This window comes from Condylura cristata, unplaced genomic scaffold, assembly GCF_000260355.1.
Source record: "Condylura cristata isolate star-nosed mole 26May11 unplaced genomic scaffold, ConCri1.0 scaffold00002, whole genome shotgun sequence".
Lineage (NCBI taxonomy): Eukaryota > Metazoa > Chordata > Mammalia > Eulipotyphla > Talpidae > Condylura > Condylura cristata.
In genome coordinates, this window is record NW_004567103.1 from 46448040 (window position 1) to 46469675 (window position 21636).

The following is a 21636-nucleotide window of genomic DNA, read 5'->3' on the forward strand; positions in this document are numbered from 1 at the left end:
GGTGGGGCTGGAAAGGTAAGGAAATGTCCTCCGCCCCTGGCTTTGAATTTCAAGGCCATGTGCTAACACAATCTTTCTTGGTAGAATTATTAAATCCTCTCTCATGAGTAAGATAGCACAAAACTGGAGGGACTGGACAAGCAATTTCAGGGACCTTGAACTACGTTGCATTTGAAGTGAAGATGAAATACACAGCTCTTTATACAAAACCTTTGGGGTCAAATATATTTTGGAATTCAGAATTTTATCAAATTTTATAAAAATAAACTAGTACATTTACTGTATGTTATGTAACATCCCCAGCAGGATCTGGAACAGCACACTATAATCAAATACATTAATATATCTGCAGCAATTCACATGAATATTCGCATTGAGTGAGATAAATAAGGACTAAAAATAGCCTCACGCCAGTTTAGGTCATGTGTTGCCACCAAATCAGTTCACATAAGGTCAGGGCTTGCTGTAAAGACACAAATACAGAAAATCTTGTTTTTTGTAATTCTTGGGGTTTTAGAACTGAGGATAAGGGATTGCTGATCACTACTGTGATTAATCAAAGATGATAATCAGGAGACCCATTTTGCTTCACTGCCCTGCCTCTATGCGGACACTAAATGTGCACATCAGCACACTTTAGAGAATTTTCCTTGTTACTGTGGGTCAGTTATTTTGGTCACTCATTTTCTCTTTCCATGACTTCTGATACTTGTTTGATACACTAGACACTGAAGGTACCTGTACACAGCTCCATTCCTGAATATGGCTTTTTATTGCCTGGCTTAGATTCCTGTCCTCACAGTTGAGCAGTCCCCCAACACAGTCCCTTCCAATACACTAACTACACATCTTCCCCAGCTTTAGAACCAATGCAACCCTCTGCCAGAGCCCAGGTCAAAAAGTCATGCTCCAGCACTGAGTCACCACACTGTTGGTGCTGCTTCCTGGCAATGGTACACCCACTAAATAAGTCACATATCAGTTAGATTTTCATCTTGTTCTCAGCCCTGAATAGGTCTCCTGAGGTTCCACTTTGCCCTTCAATTATTCTGGGAACGAGAACCCTCCTTCTACACCAAGATCTTAGACAAAGTTCAACTTAAAAGCTGCAAAACCTCTTATGAAGGCTGCCACCCTGTCTGCAGTCTGATCCCAAGTCTAGATATTGAATGTCTAACCTTACTAAACAAGACACATTGGTAATGTTTGTCCCAGGACAAAGTAAATTCTCATATAAATATATAAATATAACCCATATGATCAGGAGGACTGCTTATATAGCCCACAATCAGACGGAACATTGTATTTTTCAAACCCCACAGAAGCACCTTCTTTCATTTCCTGGAGCAAATTTTGTATGCCAGTAGGCATAACAACTACTAGCACCAAGTAAATTCCACAGTTTGGATTTTTCCAATCATTGTCAAGACCTTGCTGGATAAGCTATTTTCAGTGGAAGAAATACTCACTGTGAAATAAAGTGGTTGTACTCCTCACACCATTTTTCCGGATGAAGTAAAGTAGGTGGAGGATTTCTGAAAAACAAAAGCAATTTTTTTCTTTAAAAAAAAAAGTGTTCTGTTAAAGACAAAATATCAACTTATCTTTCCTGGCATCATTCTAAAATAGCTCTGAAAATTTATTTTTCCCCATGGGAATCATTCATTAGAGGTAAATTTTACAGTGCCTGTTCCTATTCGTTAAGTTCTTCATTTTCATTGATGGCAGGCCTACTGCGTCCACAGCATTCTAAAGGACTTCTGAGGATTACACAGATTAGGAACAGTCCTTGGGGAGCAGACACACTGACTAGGGGTGACACAAGCATCCAACAAATATAACTGAGAACTGAGTATTATTAGTGCCATAAGAAAGCTATAAACCTAGTGCAAAGTCTTTTAGAGAAATAGGCTTTTAATTTTACAGTGTTTTCAGATCATTATGCTACCATTTGAATTAATTATGTGATTCATTTAAAGTATACTGATACATTTATCAATCATGTTTAACTATTTATTAAATGCCAACTTCCACAACAGAGAGACTGGAAAAAGCAAAAACAGCTAAGACTATGTCCCATATTCCAATAGATTACTGGACAGACATTTAGTATAACTGAGTATTGGCAGTCCAAGCGAGAGAGAGAGCTAGAGAATTGCTGAGAGACCATGGCAACCAGACCCATGGTAAAAAGGCAAGAAAAATAGGTAAGTGAAAAGCCCTATATTTTACTGAATACTTACCTAAAGAGTTTCAGTTTTAAACCAGAAAAGGTATTACCTTTAAGTGATAACCTTTTTCTAGCCATATTATGTGCAAATAGGGACTTGTGGGCAAGTCAATAAATAAAATTACATTTCTGCACACCTGAATTAGGAGTAAATTTAAAACTTACTGTATCTGAACATTGTTTTCACCTAGGACCTGACTTCTTCCTAAACCCATAGCTTGTTCAGCTTTAATAGTAGGTAAAGAATGGAAAGCAGTGAGAATAACAACAAGCAAACAAACATCACATAATTCATTGCACGCTGCTTCTCAATGCCCATTCTCTTCTAATTTCTTGTGGTAAAATTTCTTCTCTGGCATAATGATGCCACATAAAACTATCTTTCTAGGCCTTCCTGGTAGAATAGGGGTTAAGTTTCAGCACTTACCAATGTGATGGACTGAGTTCCCATTCCTTGCCAGGAAGCTGACCCACATGACACCCTCTCCTGTCTCACCCGCTGATCCCCTCAGCAGTATATTTCAGTAAATCCTCCTGTTCTGCTCCTTACTATGTCTCTGGTGAATTCTGTCAGCCTCACACCTCTGGCCTACACCTCAGCTCTTACATGCAGAAACAAATAAAATCTGCAAAAAAGAAAGTAGAAGACTATCTTGCCCTGAGTAACTTGGAGCTAGATGTGGTCATATGACTGAGTTCTGGACAATGAGTTGTAACTAAAATTGTTCAGTAGTGTTTCCAGAAAGTCTTCTTAAAAAGAAAAAGACATGCTCTGTTTCTTCTTCCCCCTTTCATTTTCTGGAACTTGAAGAAGATGCCTAGAGTTTGAGTAGCCATTTTGGACATGAAAATGAAAAAGCTGAGTGTGGCGAAAAAGATGAGAATGAACTTTAATCACATTTCAAGCTACCACAGCAGTTCTAGACTGCTTCTCCCAATTCTTTTTTAATAGAAAAGACAAATAATCTCCCATCTTAAAGTCACTGTTATATGCAACTAATCCTAGTTGAGTCAGTAACATTTCAGAGCACTATTATATCACATGACTAGGACATAACTTGATAAGTGATATAATAGAAGCACAAGCATAAATATATGAGGGTGCATAATTAAGGGTAACTTACCAATCTAGGGAGAACTAGTAGATTTTATAAAGAAGATGAATTTGAACTGCTCCTGAAAATTAGCTTGGATTTTTTGAGATAGATTAGGAGAAAGGAAGCAATTTTAGGCTTAGGGAACAGCAATATACCAAGTCATAGAAGTGTACTTTTGGTATTTTAAAGAACATAAGCAATTTTTTAACACAAAACTGTATAATTTCAAGGGATTTGGAAAAAGAGCAAAAAGAATAAAATCAATGATGACAGAAGAAGTATATTATTACTCTGTTCTGCATAAGAATTATACTTCAGATCTTCTGAATTTAAGACTCAAGGAAGATTATCTGTGTGTACTGCTAGAAAGAATAGCAGCTGAACAATGCTCTTAGCTTATGCTGAAGTTGCCTCTTTATTTCATTCATCCCATTCAACAATATTTGTCTTCATTTTCCCTTGCATTTTTAAAGAATATTTTAAAAGATTTATTTATGCATACAAGAACTGGGTGTAGGCCAGAAGTGCAGAGGGTGAGAGGATTTACCAGAACAGTCAGATGTATTGAAACTTACTGCTTAGGGGAGCAGCAGGTGAGACCTGCTACAGTGGCTGGTGATAGCTTGACAATGCTGTCTTTAATCCCTCTGCCACCAGGGAGGTCCCCTAATTTTTCTTTGCATTTAAAAAATAATATGCTATCATATAATTTCTGTTTTAATACTAGTTTGGCTGACTTGTGCCTACTGACTGCAACTCTCTCAGTTTTTCTGCTATTCTGTTCTCAATGAGGTCAATTCCACAAAGAACTGTGTAAGCAATCTACTGTCTAGACAATTAATTCATCTCTGAAACAGTTCACAATACCAAGAAGATACTACAGACAAAGTAGTCAGACTTGATAAAAACACCACCAGTAGGCTTGACATTGCCCACTGAGGAAGGTAGGATAGCCCTCCGCTGCAATTAGGAAATACTTGGCAAGGAGACATGGGAGAAATCTGTGGTGGGTGTAGTTTCATGGAAAGAAGACTACCTATTTTCAGTAGCAATTATGGGCAAAGGCTACTGCTTGTATGTGGCCTGATCTTCTGCAGTTGAACTGAGGAGAACAGCAGCAGATCACCACTTATCTAAGCAACCAACAATCTATGGTGGCCTCACATGAACCCCAGACAAGGAAACATCTTCTCTGAAGCTTGGCATCTAGGAATTTAGTTTCAGAGAAGCTTATTTGACCTTGAAGATGCCTTCTCTGTAATCCAGCCATCATATTTAGGTTCAGGTAAATTGAGTGAAAAATTATCATCTGTGTATAAATGAACAGCAAAGGAATTTGAAGACTTCACAATATATTGTTTGGAACAGCTATATAAATTCTAGACCTTTTGCCATCCAGGTAGCAACTATCTGCTACTACTGCCAGATTATAATACTGACAACATTTTTTACTCCTATCAATACTATAGATATAAGTTGCAACTCTTCCCAGGGTCTCTCTGTAAAAGGAAACGAGATGCTTCATGTTCAGTGTGCTGGGAGAGTCAGTGGAAAGCTGGGATTGAGAGACAGGCAGGAATCACTGCCTTATGTGTATGTATGAATGCTGACAGCTTGCAAGATGGATGCAAGTGAGTAGATGGAAGCCTGGATTCTGAATAACCAACTCTCATTTGGATAATGTTCATAAATATACCCATGCAATGCAGGGAAAAAATTAGTCAGTAGGGTCCTCCCTGGTGGTGCAGCAGGTTAAAGTGCAGCACTGAGAAGCTAAAGGCACTTCATCATGAGTTCGATTCCCGCCCCGAAGGTGGCCCACATGGTGTGGCAGACCTCTCCTGACCTGCTCACAGCTCCACTCAGCAGTGTACTTCATCAATCTACCTGTTCTGCACTCCACTCTGTCTCTGGTTATTCTTCCCAACACTCCTGCACCTCTGGCCTGTACCCCAGTTCTGTATGAATAAATTTAAAAATTCTTTAAAAAAAATAGTCAGTAGAGGACAATGACTGTTATGACTTTTTTACCTGCTTAGTTTTATTTCTGTGATTTGGATCTAAAATTAAATTTCTGTAAAGTGGCCTCATGCACAGAGAGCAGTAGGGTTATATGCTAAGAGTAGTGAGTGATGGAATAAGAGGATTCAATATGCCAATTTTTAACATCATAATCCTGCGCCCAACAAGTAGGGTAAATATTTGCTTCTGTGGAGAAAATTATTTGCTGAACAGTCAAACTGAATTTATTTTAGTTCCTGAAATATAAATGCAGTTGATTGGACCAAGGTGGGTACATGACCTCAAAACAGTCAATCCTAGTTTAATCTGGTAACTATAGCATGATATTATTCAAAATGATAAACTGGGTTAACCTGACACATCACCTAAAGCATATATAGTGAGGAAAAGATAAACAACTGGGACTACATCAAATTAAAAAGCTTCTGTACAGCAAAAGAGACATTAACCAAAACAAGGAGACACTCCATTGACTGGGAGAAAATTTTTGCATACAATAATAATGATAAGAGTCTGATCACAAAAATCTATAAAGAGCTGGTAAAACTCAACAAAAACAAAGTAAATAATCCAGTCCAAAAAATGGGCAAAAGAGCTAAAAAGATACTTCTCCAAAGAGGAAATGCAAATGGCCAAGAGGCGCATGAAGTGTTCAACATCACTTGTAGTCAAGGAAATGCAAATCAAAACCATAATGAGATGCTATCTTATACCAGTGAAAATGGCACATATTAAAAAAAAAAAAAAAAACTAGTTACAAATGTTGGTGAGGATGCAGAAAAAAAGGAACCCTCCTACACTGAGGGTGGGGATACAAATTGGTCCAATAACTTTGGAAAGCTGTGTGGAGGTTCCTCAAATTGCTAAAAATGGACCTCCAATATGATCCAGCAATTCCACTCATGGGTATCTACTCAAAGGATGAAAACTGCATTACTCAAAAGAGCACTTACACCCCTATGTTTATTGCAGCACTATTTACAATAGGTAAGTTACTGAAACAACCCAAACCCCAAAAATAGATGCCTGGATCAAGAAGATGTGGTATATATACAAAATGGATTATTATTCAGCAATAAAAAAGATAAACTCATGCCATTCACAGCAACATGGAGGAGCTAGAAGGTATTATGTTCAGTGAAATAAGCCAGAAAAAAATAAAGAAAAATACTGGATGATTTCTTTTATAGGAAGAATGTAGGGAACACAAATAAGGGATCTGGAGGGGAGATAGGTAATTATAATAAAGTAAAAACCAAAATCAACAGGCAACTAGAAACCAGAGACATTCTTTGGCAGGAAGAGGAAACTGGATCAAAACAGGGGTGGGAAGTACAAAAGGAACTGCCGTGATGGTACATGGGTGAATTGGTGGTGGGAATTTCTTGGGGAACATACATGAGATGATAAAGCATACACTGTATGAAAATGAAGAATTATGTAAAAATATATAATTTTTTTTTTAAAAAAAAGCATACTCAAAACCAAACTTATCTTTCTCCCTGCATTCACTTAGTTGTTGATGTCAGAAACTTGAGTTCTACCCTCTCCTTTAACACCACACCCAATTCCAGGATGCAGAATAATAACTGCCCCCCACTCCACATTCTAATCCCCAGAAACTATGAACATGCTAACTTCACAGCAATAGGGACTTTGCTATTTAATGTGAAGAATCTGAAGATGGAGGATTATCTAGGATTATTTGGATGAGCTCAATTTATTCTTGAGTCCTTTAATGCAGAAGAGGTAGACAAAAAGAAAGATGAGGCAGAAAGGAGACATTTGAATTGTGAAAGGGACTCTACCCACCATTGCTGCTTTTGAAGATAGGAAAAAGGAACCATGAACTAAGGAATGCAAGTAGCTTCTGAGATGGGATGGGCCTCCGTTGATAGCAAGTAAGGAAATAGGGATTCTCAATTTCACAAGTGCAGAAGTGAATTGTGCAAATAATCTGTTTGAGCAAAGAAACAAATACTTCCCCAGAGCCTCCAGAAAGGGGTACAACTCTGCTGATACCCTGATTTTAGCCCATTCAGAATCTACCTACATTTCTGTGAGAAAATAAATTTGTACTGTTTTAGGCTGCTAAATTTGTGATAATTTCTTATGACAGTGATAGAAAATGAACACATCAATCAAGCACCAACCCTATTATTTCTACTTCCTTAACTCCCTTCCAATCCCCATTCCCTCTTTCACATCCTAATTCAGTCACTTAGCTCATACCAAGAATACTCTAGTAGGTTCCTTACTGTTCTCCCTTCCTCTGTCCTCATCTTTCTCTATTCCATCTTGCACTTGGCAGCTAGAATTTCTATTTAACTATAAGTCTGACCTTGTTCTTTTCTTGTTCAAAATCCTTCAGCAGATCTACACTACCAGCATAAAATCTCAATCCCTTTGCCTGCCTATCTACTGCTATAAGTTTGCATAGTCCAGTAGTAATTGCATGAAAATGGGGAATAATTTGAGATGAGGTTGAGCAGAAAAGCAGGCAAAGTCATTTGTATATCATGCAAAAGGCTGAATAGTACAGTATTTATAGTCATAGGCAGACTCAGTTCCTTCATATTTCAGGCTCTTTGTACATGCTGTACCATCAGTTTAGAGTGTTCGCCCCAATCTGTCCATTTAGCAGGCTCCTATTCAAGGGTTACATGTATCTTTATTGCCCAGCAAAGCAGCACTTAGTATATTTTTGCTGAATGAATAACCACCATCCACAAATATATATTGTAAGTAAGCCAAGAAATGAGGCCAGGACAAAACACAACTTGGTTGTAAAGTAGCATAAAATTAGACAAATATGGAATAATTATTTTGTATGTGTGCAAATTCTGACTAAATCATCTCAAGAAGGATTTGAGAATAAAGGTGTCCTCGTAGACATTGATTTGGCCAGTATAAGCCTCATTCCTCTACTTCTGAGACCTAAATATCCCCAGGTCCCTGAACATATCTGACCAAAACAAGCAAAGAAATTATGATTTAAACAAATTTCACTGCTATAGACATTAGCAGACTACAGACAATATTTGATGTCATAACCATTTACACGTCTGCACAGTGATTTGAAAATAAAAGATCAATAACTATTAACTATCATGTTTAGTGTTTATTATCACCAAGCTTCATACCAAGTGCTTTATATATAGGTCAATGGGACATCACAACAATCCCATGAAATAAGAATTATAATTCCAGTTTCACAGGTGGGGAAACTGCCACTTAAAAGAAAAAATCTTCTTAAAACATCTAGCAAAGGCCCTCCCTGGTGGCTCAGTGGGTTAAAGCACAGCATTAAGAAGCTAAAGCCACTTCCGCATGAGTTCAATCCCCGCCCCAGAGGTGACCCACATGGCACGGCAGACCTCTCCTGACCCACCCACTGCTCCCCTCCACAGTGTACTTTGTCAGTCCGCCTGTTCTGCTCCCCACTCTGTCTCTGGTGAATCCTCTCACCTCCCCTGCAACTCTGGCCTGTACCCCAGTTCTGTATGCATAAATAAATAAATCTTAAAAAAAATATCCAGCAAAAAGTAGAAGAGTAGGGTTTTAAAGACAAGTATTTCTGTCTCCAATGTCCATATGTCTCACTGTTTAAGTGTGTTTCATCTCATGAAGTGTTCATTGTTTTGGAACACAAATTAAGAGAATATAAATGTAAAGAAAGTGACAGAAAACCAATTAGTAAGCAACACCTCCAGGAGGTGCAAAATGAAGTCCTCAAACATTAAAGCACACTCACCAAGAAGAGGCTGAGGAAAAGATTTCTCAATGAGACTGAGTTAATTAAGAAAGAAAGACTCTCTGGAAGTTGTAAATTTTGAAGCAAGTCCTAAGAAGGGGACAGAAACCAGCTGTGAAGGGAAAGAAAGTATTAAGAAAAGGAAAGGAGAATATAGAGAGGAAATTATGAGACCAAATGATAGTAATCACAAACAATCATTTATTTGTAAGTTTGATAGCTATTCCATTTATTCTCTCATAAAAGCAATGAATCACAACATTGAGCACAGTTAAATGTTCTGAGCATGTTAAGCTCAGCAACAGAGACCCACTTTGATCCTAAATGGTAGTTTCACTAATGCAGCTGACATGTGCCCTTTGTCCTTTCCCTCAGTATCACTATCTAGCCCCTGAGTTCACAAGTGATCAAAATGAATTTTTAAATTTTCTCATTTATTTGTAATGCATTTTTGTTTTTTAAAGATTTATTTATGCATACTTACAGAACTAGGGTACAGGCCAGAGATGTGGAAGGTGAGAGGATTCACCAGAGAAAGAGTGGGGAACAGAACACACAGATCTATTGAAATACAATGCTGAGGGGAGCAGCCAGTAGGCCAGGAAAGGTATCCCATGCCATGTGGGTCAGCTCCCTGCTGGGGAATCAAATTCGTGCTGCAGTGGCTTTGGAGAGCTTCATGATATGGTGCTTTAACCTGCTGTGCCACCAGGGAGAGCCTGTAATGCATCTTAACATAAAAAATGTCCCTATATGGGAACATAGTAAACAAAAATGCAGTTTTTCATCATAACCACTTCTTATCTCTCTGCCCATGTCAGTACAGTTTGTATTCTCAGCTCTTTTCATATACACTTAAAAATATTTACGATAAATTATAACATGCGTATTTGTGTTATGCTATAAATATATGATAAAATAAATACAATGGAAGTTTTATAATATATACATAGCTGGGAACAGTAGATTTAGGATTATATCCTCTATGTACGTGTCCTGATAATTAGTTGTTCAATGCAACTTCAGGCCTAGGTAGGATTTCACAATGTGGACAAACTATAGTTTGCTCAGTCATTCACCCACTGGTGATTTTCAGGCTGTTTCTGTTTTTTTCATTATTAAAAAGATGACTGAGGCCCTCCCTGGTGGTGCAATGGGTTAAATTGTAGCACTGCAAGATAGCTGCAGCCGCTTCAGTGTGAGTTTAATCTCCTGCCCCAGAGGTGACCCACATGGCACAGCAGACCTCTTCTGTCTCGCTTGCTGGTCACCTCAGCAGTGTACTTCTACTCTGCCTGTTCTGTTCCAACTCTGTCTCTGGTGTATCCACTCACTGCCCCTGCCACCTCCGGCCTGTACCCCAGTTCTGTATGTATAAATAAATCTTTATAAAAATTCACATTTAACTATGGTGATGGCACATGGGTGATTTGGTGATGGGAAAAAGGCACAAAATGATGTAAAAATAAACTATTGTATTATTTTAAAAAATTCACATTAACGCAGGGATTACAATTGAGATGGGAAAAAATGTACAAAATGATGTAAAAATATACTGTTATAAAAAATTTCACATTAAAAAGAAGAAGAAGACTGAATTGTCTGACATGATTTCTAACTTTTAAAAGGTTTCTTAGAGGGCAAACGCCTCTTCTCGGGTTAGGGTTACTTAGGGTTCTGTCAGTTTACTTAAATGCAAAGAAAGTGGGCGCCGACAACCTCATCTTGTCAAGGTGGCCCAGTGAGCAGCCACAGAGCAGAGGCTAGCACAATCACCAGTGGCCCTGCAGAGCTGTGAAGTGTGCCTCCTCAGCCCCTAACACACTGTAAATGTGATCTTGACTGTTCTCCACAAGGTCAGTCTTTAAACCCCATTGCTAATTTCCCTTCTGCCACTTGCAAGATTCTGCTACCTGCTTCCAACTGCGGGTAACTGGGTAATTACCTTGACATATGGAGCACAGACTAGGATTTATTCAAAATGTACATATGTTAGAAACTCTGCTGAAGAGGAATCATTTGAAGTAATTAAATAGTTGAAAATGTTACAATCAGGAAATAGACTATCTGAAGTGACACGGAAATCAGAATCACAGTGCACTATACATCACTGTACATTTGATGTGAAATATAGGTCCAGATTGGAAAGACATCCAGGCTAAGTGCTAAGTTCACCATAAAGATATCTCCCAATCAGGGCTGACACTTTGCAGGAAAAGAGAGGCAAGGTCACTGTCACTTGGTGGGAGGAATGGAAGAATGCAAATGTAGGGGTGGAAAAACCTTCTACCCTTTAAAATCCTGACTAGGCCTGAGGAACAGACACAGATTACAGATAACAAGGGGAGAGAACACACATTTATTTAACAGAAGTTTTATATGACCCAGAAGTCTTCATAAGGAAATGAAGACTCAAAGAAATGATTAAATGATGCTGGGATGCATGTTTTTATGCTAGATTTAATGAAAAGCAGAAAGTATGTAGAAGGTATGACAGGACAACGAGTATCAAATTTAAGTGTGGTAAGCTCAGGGAAACAGTAAGGTGTGTTCCTTTAGATTCTTGTTTTTCTTCTCTCCAGAAATAAGGATGATCTTCCCTTCGCATATAGGGAGGACTACCTCTCATGGCGTAACAGGTGGTCCCTAGGAAAAGGGGAAGTTCCAGGTTCCCTGTCCCACCCACAAGGAGGGTGGAGCTGAGCCAAGAAAAAGGAGAAAGAAAAGAAGGAAGCAGGTTGGAGAGCCAGAAGGAGACCTGAGGAAGCCCCATGGAACAGCAAGCATGTCATGAAGAAACTGTGCTTGTTTCCTGACCTTGGACTGGTTAAGGCAGATGTGGGTGAGATACCTGTAGGGAGGTGACTATGGCAGTGTTTATATTGATTTTGATTTTGCTCTTTTGCTCCCAGATTTGTCAGGCCATTTCTGACCCTTTTCCATGGGTCCTGGCCAGAAGGTATTTTAGTCTTGTGGCAGGCTTTCAGGCCTTGCTTTGGACCAATCCCTTTTGGGTTGACTTTTACCCATGAGGGGATGGGTAACTTCAGGTGTTTGATTTAGACATTACATTATTTGTCTTCTGTATTGTATACTTACTGTATTAAAGTCCCTTTTCATTAAAGTTTTATGTTTTTGTGTTGATACGGCGGAAGGCAGAACCCACTTACAGCAGGCAGGTTTGGGGCGTCAGGGGTGTCCCTCTCTCCTTGACCTGTAACAAATTTGGCGCCCAATGTGGGGCTCAAACCCACGACCCTGAGATTAAGAGTCTCATGCCCTACCAACATTAGGAGTCTTATGACTTGATTAGTGGGAAGACTAAAAAGTTCTTCCTGTCCGTGCCATTTTAACGTTCCTTTAAATGGAAATATTCAATATGTCAAAAATACCATATTTGGAGGAAGCATGTCCTGGTTGCCCTCACAAAGATAAAATTAACCTAAATCACATCTTAGCCTTACATTACCACTGTCTAAGAAAGTAGAGAGTTTATGATTAATAACTATTATAGTTTATTACATGATGAGAGAAATTACTGAAAGATGTAAACAAAAAACTACTAAATACAAGCTTGTTGGTTTCTTTTTTTTTAACTATTTATTTATGCATACAGAACTAGGGTACAGGTCAGAGATGCAGGGGCAGTGAGAGGATTCACTAGAGACAAAGTGGAGAGCAGAACAGGCAGACTGACTAAGAACATTGCTGAGGGGAGCAGCAGGCAAGACAGGAGAGGTCTGCTGCACCATGTGGGTCAGTCACCGCCCTGGCTGGGGATCGAACTAATGCTGAAGCAGCTACAGCTAGATTTGTAGTACTGCACTTTAAACCTTTCACCACCAGAGAGGGCCCTTGGTGGTTTCTTTATTAATATCTTCATTTGATTCTTTCCTTTAAAATAATAATGTTAAACCATAGTCATTAAAATGTAAAGTTAGCACCTCAATTCACATGGCTCATGATAGACTCATTCTTAATCATTTATAATCAGTGACAAGATGTTCACTTCCTCTGACTTCTCAGTTCAGTGAGAATCTATTTCTAGGGTCATCTCAGAATCTTAAAAGTACATAATGTTTCCCATGTCAGGTTATTACCCTAGACCTATGTTTGGCGTGGTGCATGTCATTGAGATTATTAATCCTTGGCTACCACTACAACATTTAAATGTTCACAAAGATATAAGTCACATTTTTTCCTCTCTAAAGCACATTGAGTAAATTTCCCTCCATTATGCACTCCTCATGCAAACACACAGGACACCTAAGCAGTTCAGTCATGCATGCAGAATGCAGGACAAGGCAAGGACAATAGAAAGTGCTATGTCAATAGAGATGATGGAGGGACAAGTGGTGTCTGACCACCATCTGAAACAATGTGGTCATTTGCTGACATTGGTTTTTTAATTTCCTCTTTCAAAAAGAGTAAGACCATCAAATCCAAATGTTAATATCCAATGTATCAGAGAAGTAGACCTTGCTGAAGGGCTGGTTAATGACCCTTTTCCTCAGTGGCCCTTGATGCACAGAGTAGAAGCTACAAGTATGTTCCTTTTTATATGTGGCACTAAATGAATGTGTTTAAATTATGATTTACAAGAGATGTGTTTCAAATAGATTGTGTTTTCTAAATGTTTTCCAGCATCAAGTTCTAGACTATTTATGCAGGTTCTGTGGGATAATATTCTTTAAGAGTGATCAATACAATGTGTCTAAGCCTTCTGGAGATTCAGAATCATTTCTTAATTAGGTTAGCATTTTAATAAAAAAAAAAACTTTATATACGGTGAAATGAAAATTATGGTAATGTGGTATTGATCTGGGGGTAGCCCAAATCAGGCACCACCAGAAACAAGGCTTTCTTGGAACATTCACTTCTCAGGAAGTAAACTGTTTTAATTTATTCTATATGACAATCTTTGGGGAGTGGGGGAGGAAGAGGCAGTAAAACATACGAATTTTCCTTGCCTGGTTTCTGAATTAATTGAGGGACAAGGTAAAGTAATCAGCATTGGATCTAAAATAATATTTCTATTACTGACAATGTTGGTCTTGGAGAATGTGGCATCATCTGTGCAGACTTTCTATAACTAGAAGAGGCAGACAGGTTTATCTAGCAGACTTTGAGTTCAGAGTTGGACAACCACAGGCCCTTCACTCTGGTACAGTCTTGACCATTAAACTGAGTAGGCTGAACAGTAAATCACAATCATGCAGGACAAGCAAACTCACACGAGAAAAGAGAACGCAAAGGGTTGGGGATATGTATGTCCAACACTTCCCAAAACTCATCATTCATATTAATCATTTGTGACCCTCTAGGATCTATGAGTTTGGGTCCATTCAGAAGACAGGAACAACCCCAGTAATTTGCACATGGAAAATTTAGTATAAAGAACTACTAATTTTTTTTTTTAAAGATTTATTTATTTATTTGTACAGAGCTGGGGTACAGGCCAGAGATGCGGAGGGTGAGAGGATTCACCAGAGACAGAGCAGGGAGCAGAACAGGCAGATCGATGAAGTACACTGCTGAGGGGAGCAGCGGGCGGGTCAGCAGAGGTCTGCCACGCCATGTGGTCACCTCCCGGGCAGGCGGGGATCGAACTCATGCGGAAGTGGCTTTAGTTTCTCAGTGCAGTGCTTTAACCCACTGCGCCACCAGGGAGGGCCCAGAACTACTAATTTTTAATAGCATATTAGATACTGGGTGTCAGTGGAGTAAAAAGAACTCTAGAGCTCTCTCTGGTGGCACAACAGGTTAAAGCAACACATTATGAAGCTATCACAGCCACTGCAGCACAAGTTCAATCCCTGGCCAGACAGCTGACCCACATGACGCAGCAGACCTCTCCTGACCTGCCCACTGCTCCCCTCAGCAGTGTATTTTGTTAATCTGCCTGTTCTGCTCCCCACTCTGTCTCTGGTGAGTTCTCTCACCCACCACACCTCTGGCCTGTACCCCAGTTCAGTCAGTAAGCATAAATAAATAAATATTTTAAGAAGAAGAACTCTAGGGAACACAGGAAGAGCAGAACGGACGCAGTCACTGCTTCTACCATGAAAGAAAAGAAAGAAACAAATTTGGAGGAGTCTGCCTTCCAACCAAAGACTGAAATACAGACTCATTGGAGAGAATGATGGGTCAGGGATGGGTAAAGATGTTCTCTGAAGTGGCACAACCAGGGCTGGCAGACAGGAAACCACTCATTCAGGTACATGAAGACTTACTAGGAAGCCAGTAAGGTGCTGGTACAGTGGATGGTGAATGCCACTGAGTGTCCCAAATGCCACTGGGAGTCAAAGGTCACAGTAGCCAAGAAGGGGGAAAAAAGCAAACCAGTAAGAGGCCCTTTACTCCTGCAGTGGCCTTCCAGTGCCTTCTACTGAAAAAGCTTCATATCTGCTACCTATCAAAAGGGAATGTTTTCTAACAGAGTCCACTTCGGTATCACAAAACCAGGGAAAGAAGGTACATTTCAGAGGTGAAAGGCAATAAATCAAAAACTGGCCCAGAAAAGAGTTGAAGGAAGAAACAGAGCGAGGCCAGGATTGTCACAAAGCAATTGGTTTGTTTTCAAGATTAAACATCAAAGTTTAAGAAATTTCCGTTTCAGACTTCCAGCCATCAATGGAATGAGTCCAGTCTCCTCTGAGCATTTGCTGGATGTTTTTGAAAGGTAATGAAGAGTTAATAAAAACTTCTTCCCCTACTTAGGAAATTTGTTTTGTCATAGTGCATGAAATTTCCTCATTAAGACTCATTGTCTTCTATCCCCAAAGTTCCTTATTGAAATGAGAATGTACTGGAAAGCATCCTATTGTAAACCTTTATTAGTCAGAACTTTATTTGGAACAAATGGCAAACAAGAGTAAAACTTAGAAAAGGGAATCTAAAACTAGCACTAGTGAGAAGGTAGGCCTACAAACACAGACTTAGTCTCTGTGTGGTTTTCCATTCCTATAGCACCATCTTTGCGTGAGCAGAAAAAGTAAAAAGGCAAACACCTTGTTTTGCTGTTTCTGTCTCTCTGCCTCTAAGATATCTCTTAATAATGAAAGAGAAACAAAATCAATGAAAGCTAATGTAGTTAAAAACTCTTTCCAGACTCATGGTTACAGAATTCCTTTTTCTGCTAGGCCCCCCTTTCCCACTCATGAACGCTAGGTAAGGTCAAAGTAAGCCAATAAGGGATCTTCAACCTATTCTTGCAAGTTCAGTCAAGAACCCAAGGCATTCCCTTAAGCCAGACCATTTTCCTACAGTCTACTATTACCTCTGGGGTCTGAATTTTTTTTTTAAAGATTTATTTATTTATTTGTACAGAACTGGGGTACAGGCCAGAGATGCTGAGGGTGAGAGGATTCACCAGAGACAGAGTGGGGAGCAGAACAGGCAGATCGAAGAAGTACACTGCTGAGCGGAGCAGCGGGCGGGTCAGGAGAGGTCTGCCGCGCCATGTGGATCACCTCCGGGGCAGGCGGGAATCGAACTCACGTGGAAGTAGCTTAAGCTTCTGTGTGCTGTGCTTTAACCTGCTGTGCCACCAGGGAGGGCCCAAATTTTTAATATTTTGAGTGCTGCTAAGTGTAGCACTATGCTGGGAACTCACTCATTTAGTCCTCATATAAATTCCATTAGCAGGTTACATAGTTGTTATAGAGAAGAAACCAACAGAAGCAGGTAACAGTGTGATCTCTTCAGATGCAGGGAGGCTGAATTCTGAGATTCACAATTGCAGCCATCTTGCTTCTCCCATTGGGAAACCTCTTAATGAGACACCACAAATCTTTAGTTTCTACCATAGCAATTTATAAGTTGGGGGGAGATGACCTCCATTTAATGAGTTGCCCTCTGATACCCCTTCAACTTAAGCATAGTATTCTTCAGATCACCAACACATCAGAAAAAATAATCCAAAGAACATTCTGTTTGGGATACAGAATGATCAGCAATAGAAAGTATGAGCTTAGAATGATTTCATCTGTTGGGTTTTAGGCATTCTCTGTCATTCAGCTTTCTCCAAAGGCACAGCTGGTAAACTGAATGGGTCATTTTACCACAATCAGACTAACGTCACAGATCAAGAAGCACCATTTGTCCTCTAAGGCAAACCATGCATCTAATTGCAACACAATGTTAATAAATTTATGATAGACAAAAAGTAATTGGCTGCTATGGATTTTTTTTCCCCTAGCAAAGCAAAACCACTTAAAGGGCAGATTGCACATACGTTCCTTCTTTTATTGTTTCAATAAATTTAGCAATATATTCCAGAAAGGAAAAATCAGAGCAGACCTCAGATGAACAGATTGTATCATCAGATTCTACCACATTGTCTCTAATGGGGTAAATTAGCAGTTGAAAATCAACACCTGTCACCGTGAGCAGATCCTGGCGCACACACCAGGTAGGAAGCCTGTACTGTTTCTTAGAGCAATGTGAGCCTGGACCACCAGAGAAGACACACATGCCAATGCCCATAGGAGGCAAGTGGATATATTAAATGCCAGGGGAGATATAGCAGCAGTTCTTAAGAAAGACTGGACATTAACAGTGAGTTCCAAAGAGGTTTTATAGATGGCTTAACTCAAGAATGGAATAACATAGACATAGGCAGGAACCACCAAACATTCATCCCTTTTCAAGGGCAAAAGGCCCCAGAATAGCAACCCTTCTCTTATAGTGGATTGCGTCATGTCTCCACTGGGCAGATAAGGGACAATTGTTTTCACCTACCTCAAGAGCAATTGCAATCATTGCTTCTGAATGGGTATGTCACAAGACCTGGCAGCTTGTAAGCAAACCCAAGTGAGCAAACCACATTTATTTTTCTGACATTGTAAACCTGTCTTCTCTTTACAGGGGTTTTGGCCATTTTTCTACCTTGTTGCTTAGCAACCCTTTGAAAGGACAGAAATAAGAGAAAGGGATGTTGAAGAAATGCAGGAGTGAATTTATACTTATCTCATAGGTTCCTTTTCAAAAATCAATTTGTTTATTTCCCCTGGAATGGGACTGGAGTTGGGGAGGAGAGGCTGTGCTATCTCATAGTGTTGTTGCTTCTCTTCTTTACAATGCCAGTAAGTATATGTTCACAAACATTCAGCAAACATTGAACAAGGGTCTATGGAAGGGGGTAGGCTATTACTGATTATTGCAAACTAATAGGAATGAACAAACATATCAACAGCAAGCCTTCAGAAACATATGGAATAAACACAATCAACAGTTCACTGACCTCTCTCAAAAAGAGGTCGGATTATAACTCCAGAAAGTGTGTAATCTCTCATTTAATTCCACTTGTAAATTATTAGTGACCTGTGCTGCATTCTTGTCTACCTGTTGCCTTTTCGTTGTGAAATTATGTTTTTTTACAAAAAGTATTAATTTCATTCAGATCTTCAAATTTGTTTGGGAGGAAGTGACCAAAGTATCCTCCCATGATTCTTTAAATTTCCTCTGTGGGTAATTGCCTCTTTTTGGGTTTTATTTTTATGCTTATTTTTTTCATGGTTACATTAATTATTCATCATTTTTTTTCATCTTCATAAAAAAACTCATGTATATATTGGTTTTACTATTATTATTCCCTATTATTTTTCATCAGTAACTTCCACTTCTACTTTATTCTATCCTTTCTTCTACTGCACTTGGGTTTAAATTTTTTTTCTCCTTTCTTGGGTTGGAAGCATGATTCATTTATTTTCATCCCTTTTTTGATTATTAAAATAAGCATTTAGGGCTATGAATTTGCCTCTATTCCCCACTTTAACTATTTTCCATTAATTAGAACACATAGTATTTTGAGAAATTACAATTCTCTATATGCTTTTCAATTTCCATTGAAATGTTCTTCAAACCTAACTTATTAAAGATGGCTTTGATTTTTGATACATAGGTGTTGGGAAATTTTTGTTCTCTGTGTCTGTCCACTTCTAGTTTGATTTTATCATGAGAATGTTATCTGTACTAGCTATTTACATTTAACCCTCTCCACCATCCAGTATATCATCTTGTCCCATTCTTTTTTCCTTCCCTCATAGAACTCAAAATGTTTACTTGAAGTCACTTTTTTTTGAAAGTCCAACCTCTTCTTGACAGAGGACAGTGAACTGTTCAATGTGTTTATTCCATATGTTTCTGATGGCTTGCTGTTAATATATCTGTTCATCCTTATTAGCTTGCAATAATCGGTAATAGTCTACTTCATGGAATTTCTTACTGTGTCCAGTATTTTTATTGTTCTGATGTTCTTTATGACACACAGTTCTTTCAAACACCTTTCATTTTGTTTATAATAGCTGTATTTCACTCATTCTTATGAATGACTAGATCTCCATCATGTGGTTATAACACATGACCTTGATCCAATTGTCCACTGATGGATGTTTGGTTGCTTTCATGTCCTCCCATGCCCTTATTAATGTTGCTATGAACATCGTGGAACATATGGGTTTTATGTTTATGGCATAATGTTCTTTGACTAGATGGCCAAGAGTGGGATTGCTGGATCATATAGGATTTCCATTTTTAGTTTTATAAAGTAAATTCAGATAGCTTTCCATAATGGTTGCACCAGTTTATATCCCCACCAACAGCACAATAGTGTTCTCTTTTTTCTCCACAATAGGGTTTTGTTGGAGGTCTTTTTAATATGTGCCATTCTCACTGGCATGAAATAGTATCTCATTGTGGTTTTAACCTGCATCCTTCTTATTAGAAGTAAAGGTGACCATTTTTTCATGAGCCTTTTGGAGAACTGTCTATTCAAAACTGCTGCCCATTTATTACTTAGGTTAAAATGAGGGTTTTTTTTTATTGTAGTCCTTATCAGTTAATACACTGTGTAATTATTTTCTTCCATTCAATAGGATGTCTTTTTTCATCATCTTGTATTTTCTTTCATATACAGAATCTCTTTCTCTTGAAGTAATACCAATTATTTTTGTTTTAATTCCCTTATCTTAGAGATTAATGCACAAAAAAAGTTTATTGATATTATGGATTTTATTATCAACATTTCCCTCTACATATTTTATTATTGCAAATCTTATATCTAAATCTTTAATCCATTTGGAGTTCATTTTTATGTAAGGGGTTAGTAAGTCATTCCAGTTCATTCTTTTATGTGTGGCTTTCCAATTCTCCATGTAGCATTTATTAAGGGACTATTCTTTCCCTCATTGTATGGTCAAAGGATACTAGCACCTCTATGAATTTAGTTTTGGGCTTTCAATTGTATTCTACTGATCTATGCAGCTCTTTTTGTGCCAAATACCATATTGTTTTTAATATTGGTGCTTCTTAGTAGAGTTTGAAGACAGATAACATGATACCCTGACTTTTCTTTTTCCTAGAGTTCCTTTTGCAATTTGAGATCTTTTGTGCTTCCATGTAAATTTCAGTATTTTTTGTTCAGTGTTTTTGAAAAATATTGCTGTTATTTTGATGAGGATTGTGTTAAATTTAGGCAATACACTCATTTTGATTATATTGATTCTCCCCATTCATGAGCATGGTATATCCTTCTATCTCCTTATATTGCTACCTAAGTCCTTTAATAACATCCTGCATTACTTGATATATAGGTCTTTTACCTCTCAGGTTAATGTCAAGGGATTTAATTCTTTTTTAAAGCTATTATAAATGCAGTTATTTTCTTGATTTTTTTTTCTTCTTGCTCAATGTTTGTATATAAAAGGCTATGACTCTTGTATGTTGATTTTATACCTGCCACTTCACTGGATTCATTTATTGTTTTTAATAACTCTTTAATGGATTCTTTAGAATTCTCTTATGTAATACCCTATTGTCTGCTAATAGTAGTATGAATATTGTTTGATCTTTTCTGACTTGGATTCCACTTATTTTTGTTTTTGTCTGATAACTCTAATCAAAACCTCTAAGTTAAACAGAAGTGATAACAAAAACTATCCTTGTCTTGTTCCTGATGTTAAAGGGGAAGTTTTCAAGTTCTTTACCACTAAGTATTATTTTGGCTATTGATTTGTAATATACTGACTACTGTATTGAGATAGGTTCCTTTTATTCCTATCTCATTTAGTTTTTATCATAAATAGGTGCTGTTTCTTATCAAGTGTTTTCTCTATTCATATACTGATATTATCATATGATTTTTACTGTTACATTTGTTGATATAATGTATTACATTGAGTTATATTATCCTCACTTCTTTGGTATATGTTCACTTGATCATGGTGCATAATACTTGTGGTAGATTGTTCAATTTGCTACTATTTTGTTGAAGATATTTGCAGCAATGTTCAACAGAGGTAATGGTTTATAATTTGTCTTGTACTATATTTATCTGGTTTCATATTATGGTAAAGTTGGTATAATAAAACATCAGGTAATTTTAGTATTTTAAAAAGTGTTTGATAGTGGCATTAATTCTTCTTTAAAGATGTTAAAATTCGGCCCTCCCTGGTGGCGCAGCGGGTTAAAGCACTGCACTGAGAAGCTAAAGCCACTTCCGCATGAGTTCGATTCCTGCCTGCCCCGGAGGT

At 38.3% G+C, this 21636-nt stretch overlaps 1 protein-coding gene across 1 annotated transcript in view; it reads right to left on the minus strand.

Annotated features, from left to right (window-relative positions):
• The window catches only part of MYO3B (myosin IIIB), a 354102-nt gene that overhangs the window by 235341 nt on the left and 97125 nt on the right, over positions 1-21636 (minus strand). The window contains exon 8 of the mRNA XM_012725499.1: positions 1470-1535. Within this exon, the coding sequence (XP_012580953.1) occupies positions 1470-1535 (66 nt within the window). The remainder of the gene's footprint in view (positions 1-1469; positions 1536-21636) is intronic.